At 41.1% G+C, this 16846-nt stretch overlaps 1 protein-coding gene across 1 annotated transcript in view; it reads right to left on the reverse strand.

The window, feature by feature from the left end:
- The window catches only part of LOC122079572 (receptor-like protein 4), a 37190-nt gene extending 20801 nt beyond the window's left edge, over nucleotides 1–16389 (reverse strand). Inside the window, exons 1-6 of the mRNA XM_042646152.1 lie at nucleotides 16098–16389; nucleotides 14966–16012; nucleotides 14656–14806; nucleotides 13339–13410; nucleotides 11232–11300; nucleotides 9440–9508 (exon numbers count right to left, since the gene is read on the reverse strand). Of these exons, the coding sequence (XP_042502086.1) occupies nucleotides 9440–9508; nucleotides 11232–11300; nucleotides 13339–13410; nucleotides 14656–14806; nucleotides 14966–16012; nucleotides 16098–16200 (1511 nt within the window). The 5' untranslated portion in view covers nucleotides 16201–16389. The remainder of the gene's footprint in view (nucleotides 1–9439; nucleotides 9509–11231; nucleotides 11301–13338; nucleotides 13411–14655; nucleotides 14807–14965; nucleotides 16013–16097) is intronic.
- Nucleotides 16390–16846: the final 457 nt, after the last annotated feature.

Raw genomic sequence — 16846 nt, forward strand, 5'->3', positions numbered from 1 at the left:
TCTTGACCCATTTCTATTTATTTGGCTAGCTATCAGGTCAACACTTTCTTTTACTGTCCTCTGCTCTAACATTTAGCACACACAGGAAATGTAGGCATTTATGTCATAAAGGATTTATTTTTCCTGGAATTAGATATTATAGAAGGCATTACGAATAACTTGAGAGGAAACATATGGTCATAACCCACCATTATTTGAAGAGGCAAGCCACCATTAAGGAAGCATAACAAGAGATGATTAGAACATAAGGTCATAACCCACAAAAAGGGGAACTCTCTTCATATATAAGGTCCATAACCAATTAACTTTACATATCCTATAGTATCAGTATGCTATTACATTGCATTTCGTAACGTCATGTTGCAAGTTTACAATTGCAAACTTGGGGTTGCTAAACATTCCAACTTTTAGGTATGAGTAATGAACACATCAAGGTTATTTACAGAAGAAACTAATATATATACTATCTAGACAAATCACTTGCTCACTAAGAAACTTTTAAACAATTTACATAAGATGTGTTTGAGTGCCGGTAGCCTATTGGCAGATCCATATTACCCAAGTCTTCTAAGATTTAACTGTAAGATGAATCTAATGATGTAAGGTTATTCACCTAAGCAAACAGCCCCAATAATTGTGCAAGCTCCATACCAAACTCAGATTGAAATCTCAGGTCTGATCTCCAAGAAGAACTGCTCAGACAAGAGGAAATAGGATGAAATAAAGAAATAAATAAGTCACAGATTTGGGCTCAGATGAGCCTCAAAATTGGATCAAACATAGCTGATAGTGTCCCTAGGTATCCCTCAAAAGTTGGCTGGAATCCATCAAGTGGTCTGGAAACCATTTGCTTTCCAGAGCAGAACAGGAATTAAGTTTTTTTTTTTCCAGAACTTGGGAGGAAACCTGCTGTGATTGAACCAGGCCTTCAAAGACCTCTATCTGCTGGTCGAGTGGCTCTTATGGGGGCTGGAACAAAACCCTACAAGATGGGCCTGATTGGGTGCCCAGATATGAGGATCTGAGTATTCTTGCTTGAAGGTATTAATTAGGAAACTTTCTGGAGATCTCCAAGAACTGGAGGAAGAGATATCTGCTAAGCCCCTACTGTGGATCAAGTGGTGTCCTGTAGGTGTTCTACCCGCCTTCAAAACATGAGCTTCAAAGCTGCCTGACCTGAGAGATAAATAGAGCCGAAGGCTGCCCCAGAAAAGGACCTTCATTGCTGTTGCAGGCTATCAGTAGGAATAGTAGAACTTGGATCTAGATCATAAGTACTTGTAAACAACCTTAGAACAGGTCTTGGATCGCATATTAAACAGAAATAAAAAAAGGAAAAAAGAGATCGATGGTGAAGAAGAATGGTGGTTTGATTCAGGCCTCTCACCTTCCCTTGGGCACCTCACCCTCTCAAAAGTGACTCTCTCAGCCATGGAGCAAACTCTCAAACTTTCATTAATTCAAATTTTTTTTTTTCGGGTGAATAAATAATTCATTACCAAAGAGAGAGAAATGTACAACCCCTTGAAAGAGAGGGGGGTGAGAAACGAGAAGACAAACTCATAAAGAGACAGGGTTCCTGAATACAGAGCTAGGAAGCTCCCAGGAAGCTACAATATGACAATTTCTGGGGAAGGGGGTACAAGTAGATGACACTTTAGAGATCTTGGCTTTAACGTCAAAGAAGATGGAGTTCCAAATCTTTCCCAGAGGCCGAGAGTTGGAAGTCCATTTCCGATGATTTCTTTCCATCCAGATTTGGCTTATAGTGGCACTGAATGCAAGCTTTCCCATGTAGTCACAAATGGTCTTCTCTTGATAGGACATGTCCACCTAGATCCATTCTCTTTCCAAAGGGCCAATCCTTCTATTGACAAGCCAGCATTTGGAGAGAACAAGCTTCCAAATGGAGTTGGAGACAAGGCAATCAAAGAAGAGGTGATCCGTATCTTCAGGCACCTAGCCGCAGAGGTCACAAGCAGGGGAGACATGGATTCCTCGCCAGATGAGGAAAGCTTGCGTAGGGAGGCAGTTCTTTAAGGCCCGCCAAGCGGCGAAACTCTGACGAGAGATATGGTGCTTGAACCAAATGAGTTTATACCAGGGGTGATGGAGAACCTTAGGGAAGGGAGGGGAAATCAGAGTAGAGAGGGGGAAAAGAAGGTTTACACTCACACATTCATTCAATAATCAAATTGCTCTCTAAATCTTCAGTCGATTACAACCAATATATAGCAAAATAGGAACATGAAATTAGAAACTTAACTGGAATGGAAATTAACCTAAATTAGGAAACAACTATAAAAAGGAAACCAAAGCAAGGAAATAAATCCTACTCCTACGTTCAAGTCTGGAAACTAAAAGCATGAAATAAAATACTAAGTAAACTACTAATTTTATTTCCAACCCTTGTTGGATCAAAACCCTGGGCTGGACCGGTTCTTCTTGGCTCTTGGCTTTCAAAGCCAGTCATGCTGGTCCAACCAAGAAAGGGCAGCCATATCTACATCAACTCTCCTCCTCTGAAAAGAACTCGACTCCGTCGAGTTAGGGAAAGGACCGAGGAGACCGTCTGAAGGAATACGCTGAATGAGGAATGATCCCACCATCTTCTTGAGCTTAATTTCAGGGAGATCTTTGGCAGGATGAAACTTCATAGTCTTGTTGGCATGCTTGAAGGCATAGGTATTGGCATAGCCACAATGCTGTACTTTCTTATCAAACAACCAAGGTCGACCAAGAAGGATATGGCACACCTTCAGAGGGAGGACATCACATTGGACTGTATCCTTAAATCCACCAATAGAATATGTAACCAAGCACTTATCTGTGATTTTGAGATTAGTGTTGTTCACCCAAGCAACCTTGTAAGGATTAGGATGTGGTTCTGTATTCAATCCCAGCTTACGAACAGCGTCTTCAGAGACAACATTAGTGCAACTGCCTCCATCAATGACCAAGGTTAGCAACTGATCATTGCACTTCAAACGAGTCTGAAAAATACTACTGCGGCGCCAATCTTCATTTTCAGTGGCCTTTTGAGTGGTCAACACATGACGAATGACATAAAAAGGATGTTGGTCATCGTCACTGAGAGTGTCATTGACTTCACCTGTTGCACACTCTTCTCTTAAATCAACCGTGTCAGAACCAAGTTGCTCTTCGGGAATATATGGTATAGGAGAATCCTTATCAATAAAAGCAACCAAACGGCTGGGACATTGGGCACTGATATGTCCAAATCCATGGCATGAGTAGCACCGAACTGTGAATTTTGAAGAATCAGAAGGTTTATCTGAACCACGCCGAGGGGGTGAATATGGGCGAGTAGGCCGTGAAGATGACATTTCAGAAACATGTCGAGGTGGAGAATACGGCCGACTAGGTCGTGAAGAAGCCATAGATGTAGCACTTGCCTGTGGCTTGCTAGATGACCTCTCTTGGGTAGGAGACTGTTGCCAAACGGAATTAGTACCTCGAGAAAAAGTATCTGCAAAATTTCTCTGGTTGTATGGGCGTTTCAGACTTTCCTCAACCTGATATGCTACTTGTACGGCGTCTTCCATTGTAGGTAGTCGACTAGATGCAAGGGCAGCACTAAGTTGAGGGTGCAGACCATTGCGAAATTGGGCCACTAAGACTTCTTCATCCCACTCAAAGTCAGAACGAGTGGCCAAATAATAAAATCTAGCAACATACTCTTCAACGGTCAAATTCTCTTGTTTCAACTGTGCAAACCTGAGATGCATGCGTTGCTTGTAATCAGAAGGCAAGAATCGCCGATTCATGACTTCATACATTTCAGCCCAAGTAGTGACCAACCCAATGCCTCGGGTTCGGTTCTGTTGTTGTTGCTTGATCCACCAGACTCGAGCCGTGCTTTTCAGTTTGGCCTCTGCAAATAGGATCTTTCGAGCCTCAGTCAACCCGTACCATCTGAAGAATGTATCTAAACTGTGAATCCAGTCAAGGTACAATTCTGGATTAGTCTCCATAAAAATCAAGGACATCCAGTTTTGCTGCTCTTTCTGCTCCATCATCATGTCTACCAGTCCCATATGGTGGTGGAGGTGGTGGTGGTGGTGGTGGTGTTACTGGCAGATCCTGTGGAGTGGTGTTGGAAGAATCCCCAGACTGAATGGGACTCTTTCCTTTATCTGCTGCCACCAAACGATCAATAGAAACTTGCATAGATTCCACCATTGTCTTTAGGGACGTGACCATGTTAGTGAGGGCATCAAATTTTGTATCAGTTTCTCCTTTATAGGAATTCAGCTGTTGAACAACTTCACTATTGGCTACCATGGTGATGAGTAACAAAATAGCACTCAAAGAATAATGGTAGAATAGTAAATAACTGGATGCTTAAAGGGTAGGGACAGAATGGTAAATTTTTTTTTTTTTTTGAAGTTAAAACTAAAACGCAAAAAGGTATATCAATCACGTGTGGGATAGGGGTTTGATTTGGAAATAAAAATATATGGGACAAAAGGGGAATAAAGGAGAAAGGGAGGGGTATTTTAGGAAATAAAAGATAAATAAAAGAAAAAGGAACAAAAGGGGAATCGTGGGGGTGGGTTTTACTGACCAAGGAGGTGTCTCCTTCTGGGAGATGGAACCAGCAGTGGGAGTTCGGTGAAGGAGGAGGGAGACGTCGCGACTCCGATGAAGGGATGGGTGACTCGCGACGGCTTCAACTCAGGTATGTCGCTGCCTCTCTCTTCTCATCTCGTCTTCTTTTCTTCTTCTTTCTTCTCTCCGTCTGTTCTTCTCGGTTCTTTTTTTTTTTGGCTGCCGCCGGAAGGAACAGAGAAGGCGGAGGGCAGGGTTCTGGGAATTTTTTTTTTTTTGTTGGCTGCTATCAGAACCTAAGGGGAGAGTTCGATTGAGTGGAGAAAGGGAAAGAGGAGGCGGTGGAGCTTTTTTTTGTTGGGAATCGAAGGGGTGGGTTTTTGTAGGGAGCCAAAAGAGATGGGTTTGAAGTTCTACTATGATTTTTCTTTTATGAAACCCTAGGTCGAAAGTGAGGGTTCGATTGGAGAGTCATGGGTGGAATGGGATCGGTGGAGTTGGGTTTGGTTGACTGCTTCAACAGCACTTCTTTTTTTTTTTAAATGATTGTTCTTTGTCTCGACAAAAACCGGAAGAGAGAATAGGGAGAAGATGGGAAGGAAAGAGCAAGTTGATGGGAAGGGAAAGGAATGGAACAAGGAGGGAGAACGAAGGAGAGGATCCTTCGGCTCTGATACCAAGTTGATGGAGAACCTTAGAGAAGGGAGGGGAAATCAGAGTAGAGAGGGGGAAAAGAAGGTTTACACTCACACATTCATTCAATAATCAAATTGCTCTCTAAATCTTCAGTCGATTACAACCAATATATAGGAAAATAGGAACATGAAATTAGAAACTTAACTAGAATGGAAACTAACCTAAATTAGGAAACAACTATAAAAAGGAAACCAAAGCAAGGAAATAAATCCTACTCCTACGTTCAAGTCTGGAAACTAAAAGCATGAAATAAAATACTAAGTAAACTACTAATTTTATTTCCAACCCTTGTTGGACCAAAACCCTGGGCTGGACCGGTTCTTCTTGGCTCTTGGCTTCCAAAGCCGGTCAGGCTAGTCCAACCAAGAAAGGGCAGCCATATCTGCATCAAGGGGGAAGGGGTTCCATGAGCTCTAAGGAAATCCCATGCTGATTTTGAACTGAATTGGCCCTTCGGATCATGGTTCCAACGGATAGAATCTTCCATAGTGATCCCCCCAAGAGGAATGGATGGCAATGATGACCAAATTTCAGCTATCTGGTCAGAAGAAGGGGGAGGGGCAGCCCAGTGACCCGAGATAATGATATCAGCAACCATAGAGAGCCTAGGGAGATTCGAATTGTAGATATTTCTTGCACTCAAAACCTGAGAAAGAAGCCCTTCTGGATGCCAAGGGTCCAACCAAAGAAAGGTGGAGGAACTATTCCCAATACGGATGGAGATAGCTCTGGAGGCCAAAGGCCTTAGGGAGAGAATCTTGCGCCATGCCCAGGAGGCATCGGAAGGAGGGCGGACTGACCCGAGAGATCCTCTTCTAAGAAGATAAGAGTGGACCCAGTCAACCCAAGTGCTTTTCTTTTCATTGATCACCTTCCATAAAAGCTTGAGGATTCCTGCCATATTGACCTCCTTGATGCACCTTAAACCAAGACCCTCTTCTTTCTTGGGAAAGCAAACAGCAGCCCAGCTGAGGGGACAAAGGAATCTAGGAGAATCACACCCTTTCCAAAGAAAGGAAGCAAACAAAGCTTCCATCTTAGCCATTATCCCTTTGGGTAAACCGAAGATGCCAAACCAATAGAAGTAAGATTCCTGAAGGACTGATTTGATAAGCTCAAGGCGGCCAGCATAAGACAGGAGCTTTCCTTTCCACAATTGGAGACGCTTCCTAATATTGTCCAGCATAAGGGCACAATGGTGGCTAAAGAGTCTTGCAGGAATGAGCAGAAGCCCCAAGTATTTGACCGGAAAAGAGCCGAGAACAAAGCCCGTATTCTGGAGAATGGATGCCTTGGAAGCTTCAGAGATTCCAATCAAGAAGATGAGAGATTTCCCAGGGTTGATGCGAAGACCCGACATCAAAGCAAAGGAGTTCAGACATTGCATGATAGTGCCCAAGGAAGGATCATCAGCTCGAGAGATCATCAGATCATCTGCATATGCGAGATGGGTGAGTCTAATGGACTTGCATTTGGAAATGGGGGCAATGGATCCCAAGTCTGTGGTAGTTTGCAGGCTATGAGAGAGAACTTCCATAGCAAGGCAAAAAAGGTAGGGAGACAGTGGGCATCCCTGCCAAATGCCAATTGAAGAAGAGAAATATCCCTCTGAGCTACCATTAACCAGCACTAAAAATTTGGGGAAGGCAATGCAGTGGAATGCAGGGGGGAAGCCCATCATGTTAAGCACTGAGACAATGAAATCTCATCTCAAAGAGTCAAAAGCTTTGTTGATGTCAATTTTCATAAGAGCTGCAGAAGGATGGGATTTCCTTTCAAAACCTCTAACAATCTCATGGCATAGAAGGAGGTTATCTCCAATGGATCGACCAAGGATGAAAGCAGACTGGTTGTCACTAATGAGAGAGTCGATGATGATCTTGATCCGGTTGGCCAGAATCTTTACAATAAACTTGTAAAGCGAATTGCAAAGGGAGATTGGTCTGAAGTCATTCATAGAATCCGCCCCATCTTTCTTAGGAATGAGATAAAGGAAAGTATGACTGATAGCCTTGATCTAACTCAGATTATAGAAGAAGCTTTTTACTGCATTGATAAGGTCCTCCTTTATGATATCCCAAACAGAGCTGAAGAAGCCCATATTGAATCCGTCTAGCCCAGGGGCTTTGCTGGCTTTATAGGAAAGAATAGCAGCTGTAATCTCTTCATCAGAGGGAATGGCCCAGAGCATAGGGGCCATATTGGCAAGAACCAGCTTGTTTATAAGGCCCTCGGGAATAGGTAGGCTCATGGAGGTCACAGGATTGAACAAGAGCTTGAAATGATTTACCACCACCCCTTTTATCTCTTCCACCTTAGTAACTCGGGAACCGTCTAGAGATGAAAGCATGGAAATAGAGTTGAAGTTGCTTCTGGCTTTCAAGGATCGATGGAAATAGAAGGAGTTGGAGTCTCCTAGTTCCAGCCAATTGATTCTAGATTTCTGCCTTAAGAAACTTTCTTCTTGGGCCAAGAGGGAAGAAAGGGATTCAGATTCAGCTTTCTCCTCTGTAGCAAGGGACGAGTTCAGATGATCAGATTGCAGACGAATCTGAATGGAGGAGAGCCGGCTCCTGCAATCATAGACGAGAGAAGATGTTCCCAAAGGTGTTAGTATTCCAAAACTTTAAGGCTTCTTTGACATTTCGGAGCTTTCTGGCGAAGGCAATGAGGGGGGTTGAATAGGCATGGACAGGCTTGAGCCAGGCATCCCTAACAACAGTGATGTAATCAGGGTGGGAGGACCACATGTCAAAAAATTTAAAGGGTTTAGGACCAAAGGAAGTGTAGGGGAGGATGGAGAGGTGGATGGGGCTGTGATCTAAGGTGGAGGGGGTTCAAAAGATGTATGGGAAGAGGGGAAGGCAGAAAGCCAAGCTTCATTTATAAGCATCCTGTCAAGCTTACAAGCAATACGGGATGTGGCATTTCTTTTGTTATTCCATGTAAGTTCAAACTTGTTAAGACCTTACAATGAGTGTCTCTAAATAGGCTGAGAAGCCTTTAAAAAATAGGAAATAACCAATGGTAAACCAACTCTCCTAAACTGATTGACTTGCTTGACAAGAAATATCAACTAAATATTTTGCTTAACAAATAAAAAAAGGAAATTAATTACTTAATCACTAAGCTAACCAAATAGGAAATAAATTTCTAACTACCAATGTTACTAAAGCTTAGTTTGACAAACCAGGACCAGTAGAGGAAGAAGAAGAGAAGAGACAGATGATAGAGAAGTTGCTGAATCCACAACAGACTCAAGACTGTAGAGTTCTATTATGGGTTGTGCCTTTATTTATAAACTCGTAAATACAATTGAAATCTGAATTGGAAACTAAACCTAATCTAAACAGGAAACTTAATTAGACTAGGAAACTGACAACTAACTCCTCCTAACTCCTAACAATTAAAGACATACAGCAATAAAGGAAAGCATCATAGGGACACTCCCCCTATCGTGGTTCTTAACAAACAAAAGGGAAACAAATCCTCTATGTGCCTGAAATCGATCGTAGCTGCTGGGGTCTTCTAGAAGGCTGAAGTGACAACCAGATTAGGCAATTGTGCTGCAGAAAATATCCCCAAAATATTCTTCTAGAAGGGGCACTAATCGATGGCCCATTGCTGCCCTGTTCTCCTGCTGCTCGACATACATAGTGTCCCAGATTCTTTAAACATGCCCACAGCAGATCCTGGGGCAAACCCACAGCACTTGGAAATGCACTTAGCTCTGCTCTCTAGATCCTTCTTTACTTCATAAATCTACTTGGAAGCCTTCCATTCCAAAACCCATTAGATGGGCTCAGAAACCCAATTAAGCTGAAAGCAGCCCTAATAACTTAGCAGGGTAAAATAGCTAAAGAGTGAATAAGGGAAACACAAAATAGTAATGAAGAAAAAAAAAATGAAAAAATGATGCAATATCGTCTCAAATATTTAAGTAATAATAATGGACATGCAAGAAATAAAATTCAATTCAAGACTTTAAGAAGGAACATTTATCATCATTGTTCTTACTTGGTGGACATTATGACCAATAAATGCAATAAGTATTCCATAATTTATAAGGAAAAAATATATATCTATGATAACCTTCATTATGAGACAATAAAATTTAGGAGAGAGTCAAGAGACACAGAGAGTTTTAACATGTGTAAAGAAAATTACTTACACAAGTTGCAGACTTGCAGAAGATAGACTATCTGGTATAGACCCAGATAACAGATTAGATGACAAATCCCTACAAAATAAAAGAAGAGCATTAACATCTAGTGAGAAAAGAATTAGGAACATGGAATCATGGTTAATTCATCATTTAATGTGTAATAAGCAAAGAGCTTGTCCAGATTCTAGAAGATGAGTGAAGAATTGGAGTCATGGCTTGGCAGTCGATTATATAATGATCTTTTGACAGGATGTAACCGGTTCAGAGAGCTAAATAATTGTGCCAAATCATACAATACTTAGAAAGACGAAATGATTTAATGGTTCACATTTTTGTCTTTTGTCTTGTGGGTGGGAAGGTGCAGTCGGACCACAGGGTGTCTAATCAGATAAGAAAGAAAATGAAATATAGAACTTGCAGATAATTTCAATTTAGTAATTACAAAATAACAAAACTATTTGAAATACTAACCCAGAAAATATTGTGCAGGATAAAAATTAAACAATAAAGGAACCACAATCTTAAAAAACTTTTAGCAGTTTTTTTTTTTTTTTAAATGATGTAGATCACATCATTAAGAAGAAGAGAACAGTAATAAAATTCAGGGGAAAACACTGTTCACGAGTTACTGTTCACATGGACACACGGCATTGTTCATGTGAACAGTGATTTGGGTCCATAATTTCCTATTTTTATTTGTGATTTAGTTAAGTTTCTATTTTATGTCTTGTCTTGGACAGAAAACTACAAGGACAGCTTCTAGAAGACTGACATTTGTTTCCTTTTAAGCTTTGTCTCCATTTTGTTTCGTTTCCTTTTTGTAATTAGTAGCTTGTCTTTACTTAGTCCAAAGACAAGCAATATTTATTTGTTTTAGGAGTTTCTAATTTCTTTGTTTCCTTTTTCTTGTTTCCTTTTTCTTAGTTTCTGTTTTGGAGGCAACCATTCCTTGCCTATATAATGTAATCGACCCATAGAGGTATCCCAGCTATTTAATAAGAAGTATGAAGCTTGTTAAACCATTGCCCCGAGAGAGGCTGACTGAAGAGAGTCAATGAAAGGTGAGATGACTAGTCTATGATAACCATCTATTCCCATCCCCCTTCTACCCATCAATTCTTCTTCTTCCCCCATCTTCTGAGTTGTGTCTTATATTTTTCTGTGCACACTTGGGCTTATCCGAGACCTATTGAAGACCTCTATTGACTGCTGCTGTGCTGCTCATCTGAGACTGCAAAATAGCGCCTGCAATATTAATGGTTAGAAGATTTCTGGGGAGCAGGTTGCATTCCCGGACCTCACCACTTGTTGATCAATTAAGGGGCAGCTTTTGGGCATCAATGGCCTCCCTAGGGGCCCCACTCGACCAGAAGTTCGGGCCTCCTTGTGGCCTGGTTACCGAGATATCAAAATCTTCTTATTTTGACCTAAATACAAGAACTGAGGTAACTTGTATCCTGTCCAGAATTATAATCTAATCTTTTGGGGTTTGTTTCATGGTATGAAGTCATAGTTCCAATGGGGATTTGAACCCTAACTGTTGCTGCTGCATCTTAATTTCCTGAGATTTAACATAATCTGTGACCTGGGGCTAAGGGGTATTCCCATATTATTACTATTCTGTTTTGTTGTGCTTCGTATGGGGTTTATTACTAATGTTGTGGGGGTATTCATAGCATATCATATGGGATTATTACTAATGAAATGGTTACATTAAATATACTAATTAAGTTTTTTGGAGGATTAAGAACTTAATATGATAAGTGGCATTGTTTCAAAGGAAATATGTTATGCTTACAATTGTGTAAGTGACTTTTGACCAAGCCCTGCAGGTATAGTGCCTTCCAGAGAGTTAGAACTTAAGTTCCTGCAGAATCAAAAGTGCAGAACACACCTTATCAAGAACAATTATTTTATGGGTAAAAAAAATTTATTTGGCTAACTACAAATTGAAGAAACAGAGAGATTGCCAACATCTAAACCCAAAATTGTTGTTTAAAGTATCAAATAGCAGTACATAAGAAAAATACAGCACGGTTAAAGAAGATAACCAAAAAGTTTGTTCTTCCGTCAATGATATATTCAATTTAGATGTTAAAAAGACCAAAACACTAGTAGGCGGTCAATTGCATGCATTTGCGCATGTAAACCACCAAGAGATGTAGATGAGAATGTGGCCTTTAACCATTAAACATTGCACGAAATTGATTTCCATTTCTTCGCTTTTTGTTACCTGCTTCAACACTTTCAGGACCCAATATTTCTGCTTTGTGAGATCTCCCAGCCTTCAGAAGCTACTAAAACTCTCTCTCACTCGTCCCATTTTTTGCTCAACTATTTCTCAAACTACAGAAAACTTTGAACATCATAATTTTCAGATCTTTTATGGATGTATTTTATTAATTATGTTTACAAAGTGGGTAAACACAGGCTCGCCTGCCCGTCTGAAGTCATGAAAAACAACCATGTCTCGGCTAACACTCATGGTACTTTTCACAGCCACTCCATCGCAGTTGTCTTCACTCAACCAGGAGAACGCCCCAAGAACTATAATCTCATAAAGTAAATTATTCAAAAATCTATTGTAAACAAACTGTTTGAACCTAATGAAGTTCATTTTAAATATTTTTGCTACAAAATAACTGATACTTCATTTAAATTTTCCAGTTGAACTAACATGATCCCACATCCGGAGTTCTCCTCCACGCTATCAGTCCCAGGACAGTCTACTCCTAGGTGTTGGATCAGTTTTTGCTGTCTCATCTATCCTCCTCAATGATGGATGGGCCCTCCCTCCCCATCATCCTTCCTTCGCTAGCATCTGGACCTCTCTCCCCCCCAAGGATCAAAGTATCAGTATCGGTATCGGTCGGCAAAATTTAAGATACGTATTAAAGGGTATCATATCGTTATAGAAGATACATTAAACCATGATCCCTCCCCCCCCCCCCGGGGCCATAGAGGAATGGAGAATTCCATCCTTTGGAATCCTTTTCCCTCCAAGATGTTCAGCTTCTCGTCTGCCTAGAACTATGTGAGACAAAAAGTCCCTCCTACTCCTTAGCACAAAGTCCTCTAGTTCAAAGGCCACATCCCCTCTCACAGCTTCACAGCTTGGTGGGCTCTCTCCAACTACCTCCCTACGCAGTCTTTCCTCATTTATCATGATATCCCGGTTTATCTTACTTGTTGCCTTTGCTGGAGAGGAACTGAGGATGCTAATCATATTTTCCTCTCCTATCCCTTTTCCTCCACCATTTGAAAAAAGTCCTTTCTCGCTGTTGACCCTCTAGTAGAAAAGTCCTTCCTTGCAGTAGGGAATGACTCTGGGTTGATGACCTTTCAAAAGCCCACCATTTTTTACACTACTGGTAAGCTTTGCTTTTTTGTGCCACCATCAACCACCTTTAGATGAAGAGAAACATTCATAGATAGACATCAAACTCCTAATCCTTTGACAAGATTTGGAATGCCATCTACTTCGACGTCAGCACCAAACTCGCTGCTCTCTCCCACCGCTCGGTCACTGACTCCCCAAGGAACAAGCTTATTGTTGCTTCCTGGGGCTCCGTGTTCTATGTTATCCCCCTCCCCCCGACCCTTTTGACGGTTTTTATCCCCTAGCTGTTGTCCCCATTTTTTACTGGGTTTGTTCCCTTGGTTGGCTTTTCAGCCTCTCCCCCACCCTCCATTCCCTTCTATATTCTGCTTCTTTCTTGGATATATATATATATATTTATTCATCCAAAAAAAAATTTGATCCCACATGAACTAATACTTACCTGAACAGTAGTTTTCATTCAAAGAAGAAAACAAAAAATAGCACGTGGCAAAATCAAGCCAATTTTGATTTTACATGCATCTCATGCGAAACAATAGGAGAAAAATAATTAGTTGATACTTACAGGCTTACCAAGTTTGTAAGAAGGCCGATCTGCTCACTAATATATCCTTTCAGGCCTTGACTCCCAAGATCTCTGTTTTGACAAGAAACCTCTTAGAAGGGATGTAACTGAAAACAATTGACCCCAATGCTTAACTAGTGAATTAGGAGGCAGTTAATGAATGTTGGTGAATGTTGAAAGCATGACTTCATAGTCAATTATAATTTGAGACAGTAATTCCTGACCAATTTAAAAATGATGAATATAAACTGTTGACATTTGCAAAAGAGAATAACATCAATAACAATATTGATTTTTCACATGGACTGAAATTTGAAGCTATCAGCTATGTTACCCAGACATGGCAAAGCATCCAGCTTAGGTGCAGCAAAGATTGCATTTCTCCCATTCTCATTCGCACACATGAATTGGCAGACACACATACCGTTCATAATTTGAAGCATTCATAGGAAGAGAGTTATTTCCACAGCCCATGGAGATAGCCTCTCTCAGAAAACCTTGTTTTCCTGCCCAATGGCAATTCAGATGGCTCGTAAAATATGTGGACTACTGGATGTAATGTCCACATCAGCCTCCACATTGGCAATTTTCATCCAAATGCAGACCACAACATGCAGAAATAAGGCTTTAGGAAAAGGTTGAAAAAGAATAATTCTGAAGACAGTTAACTGTCAAAACTCGAAAGGACAAAATGGTAGCCGCCCATATGGTGGAAACTCTAGAGATGGAGCACAAAATTTGACACATGGAAAATCCAAAATGTGACTGACCAGTCCAATGGTAAGAACAGCCAAATCAGAAATATGCGTGACAGAAAAATACTGGCCAGCAGACATAAGCTATTGGGCAAGCCATGTAGAAAACTTGTTTACCAAATTTGAAAATTCCATTAATGAAACTTTTGAACCAATATTATTAAAAAAAAAAAAAACTGTACAAATATATCGATACCAACATCATATAAAAAAAATATAATATCAGGACGAAATTATGACGAACATAGTTCAATAAGAAACCATCTACTCTTGTCCATTTTTTGGAGCAAATGAACCAAGTCAATATACAGCTGTGACTTTCCAAGTCACACACTAGTTGGAATTCATCATTCAATAATGAAAATGCTCTTCTTCCGTGAATAGAAACCCTTATCTAGTGTTGTCTCTGTACCACAAAATGTTTATCATCTTTGGATATTAAAGCCTTCACAGTTACCGTATTATTTTCCTTGAAAAAAAAAAATTGCTAAACACATGCCTTGATCGCTAAGAATTAAAAAAAAAATAAAAAAATCTTGCATAAACATGAGACAGTTCTTACATTTGGGATACTACGAGGCCAGACTTGCCAGCGTTAGGATGGCAAGTAACTCCTTCCCAAGCATCCCATTTAGGAGGAGCGCAGGGATCTCCATTCCAACCCATTCTGTCAGGAATACGCAGAGTCTGTTTCAACGCTCGCATCGCAACCACTGCCCATTAGAAGGAAAAAGAATCCATTAATCAACATCAAATTATATGACTATTTCCCACCAAAAAAATAAAATCAGCGAAAGTATTCTCAAGCTCCTAACTTTCTGCAACTTCTTGTCCAACTCTAAATTTACAAACTTATAACATTACCCATATACCTTGTTCGGTAACCGTAGACAGATCCTTGGGAACCAGAGCATAATTCTCAAGTCCACAAATCAACGGAGCACCAACCACAGGAAGGAACTTCACACTCAAAACCGTACTGTTCAAATTGTTGACGGTATAATGCCAATTGAGGGCCACAAAATTCCCAACCCGCTTAAAAATATCAATCCTACTAACATTCCTCCCATTGATCAAAACATCAAAAACCCGCTGCCCGGCCTGCGTAACGCTGCTATCAATCTCCGCAAAATGAAACCACACCGAGTAATCCGATTTCGCATCCACAGACAACTGATACTCCAAAGCTCCACCCCCTGTAACAGTAACCGCACTCTGATACAACTGCATCGGGAAGTAATTCGGAGGTTGCTCAGTGCCAAGAATAGTTCTCGTAGTCGAAACAGATCTAATGGCGGCCATGTTACCAAGCCGGAACACGGCATCGGATTGCCAGGCACGGCCGAACAAATCAGTGTCATTGCTGAACCCCGAACCCAATAGATCAGAACCACAAGTCAAACGCCCGTAATTGACCAAAACAATGTTATTACCAGTAGCCGAAGAGTCGTAACTCAATGGATCGACCTGAATGATCTCAAGAGATCCAATAACGGGAGGATCAGTAGCAATGCTGTAAAAACAGATATCAGCTTCGCCGTCAGTGACGAAGACGAAGAGATCCGAATAAGCACCGGACTTGCTTATTCTCTCCGGCCATGGCGAGCGCCAGCTGAAGACAAGGGTGCCTTCAACGGAGGTATCGAAACTTGGGGAATGCAGCTCACCGTCGTAGTTGTCGTAGACGGTGAATGTACGGATGTAGTAACGGCCATTAGGGACATTGACGATGTAGCAATTCTTCTTGCCGAAGGAGATAGGGAAGAACCGGACGGTTTGTTCCTGAATCTGGGAGAAGAGATGAGGTTCGGAGACGTAGCCCGGGGAGCCTCCGGTATAGAATTGGTCGGAGAGCCATGAGTCGTTGAAGCTGCCGGTGAAGTTGGTTTTGCCGCCGCAGTCTATTCTGTACGAAGTGTCTGCATTTGAAATGGTTAGTGACAGTTGGAAATGAAGAGAGAGAAACAGGGGAAAGATGGGATGAGAGAGAGATGAGAAGCTTACCGTAGGGGTAGTTGTTTAGTGGAGAAGAAGAAGAGGGAGAGAGAAGGAAGGGAACAGAAAGAAGGAAGAAGAAGGACATGGTGGAAGCCCGAAGTTCGGACATTAGAGAGAGAGAGAGAGAGAAGAAGAAATGGGGAGTGGACTCCCAAAACTAAAAAGGGAAAGGATAGTGGAAGGAAAGTCTTCCCAAGTCGGCAGACTCGGCACTGAAGAAGGAGAAGAAGGAGAAGAAGAAGAAAGGAGGCGAGATTGGCGGAGCAGAGAGAGAGAGAGAGAGAGAGAGAGAGAGAGATTTAACAGAGACTTCGAAGTTGCTATTACTGTAGCACTTTACTACTACACCGGCTTCGTTGGGGAAAAGCTGTCTACTTTTTCATGGGTCATGATAAACGTCACATTTCCTGTGAGTTTCTTATTGTCACGAAAGGCCACATGACGAGAGCCAATTAGTAAGGACTCAATCTCTTACGTTTATGGTTCACGGATTTTTTAATCCACTTTGTCTATTTATTTAATAGATTCTAAATTCATGAATCAAGAACGTAAGGGATTATTCTCGGTGGATAGGTAGTCATTAAACTTGATATTGCCTGATTGAAATGGATTTTTGTCCCTGTCATATGTGAATGTCAAGTTTTTAGAACCATCTCGTGGTTTTTCACAAGATTTTTTATTATTACATTCTAAGGAATTGTTTAAGAAGACTTTACTCACGCAAGGAAAAAGAAGAATAATAAAAAAAAATGAAA

The sequence above is a fragment of the Macadamia integrifolia genome, chromosome 5 (genome assembly GCF_013358625.1).
Source record: "Macadamia integrifolia cultivar HAES 741 chromosome 5, SCU_Mint_v3, whole genome shotgun sequence".
Taxonomy (NCBI): domain Eukaryota; kingdom Viridiplantae; phylum Streptophyta; class Magnoliopsida; order Proteales; family Proteaceae; genus Macadamia; species Macadamia integrifolia.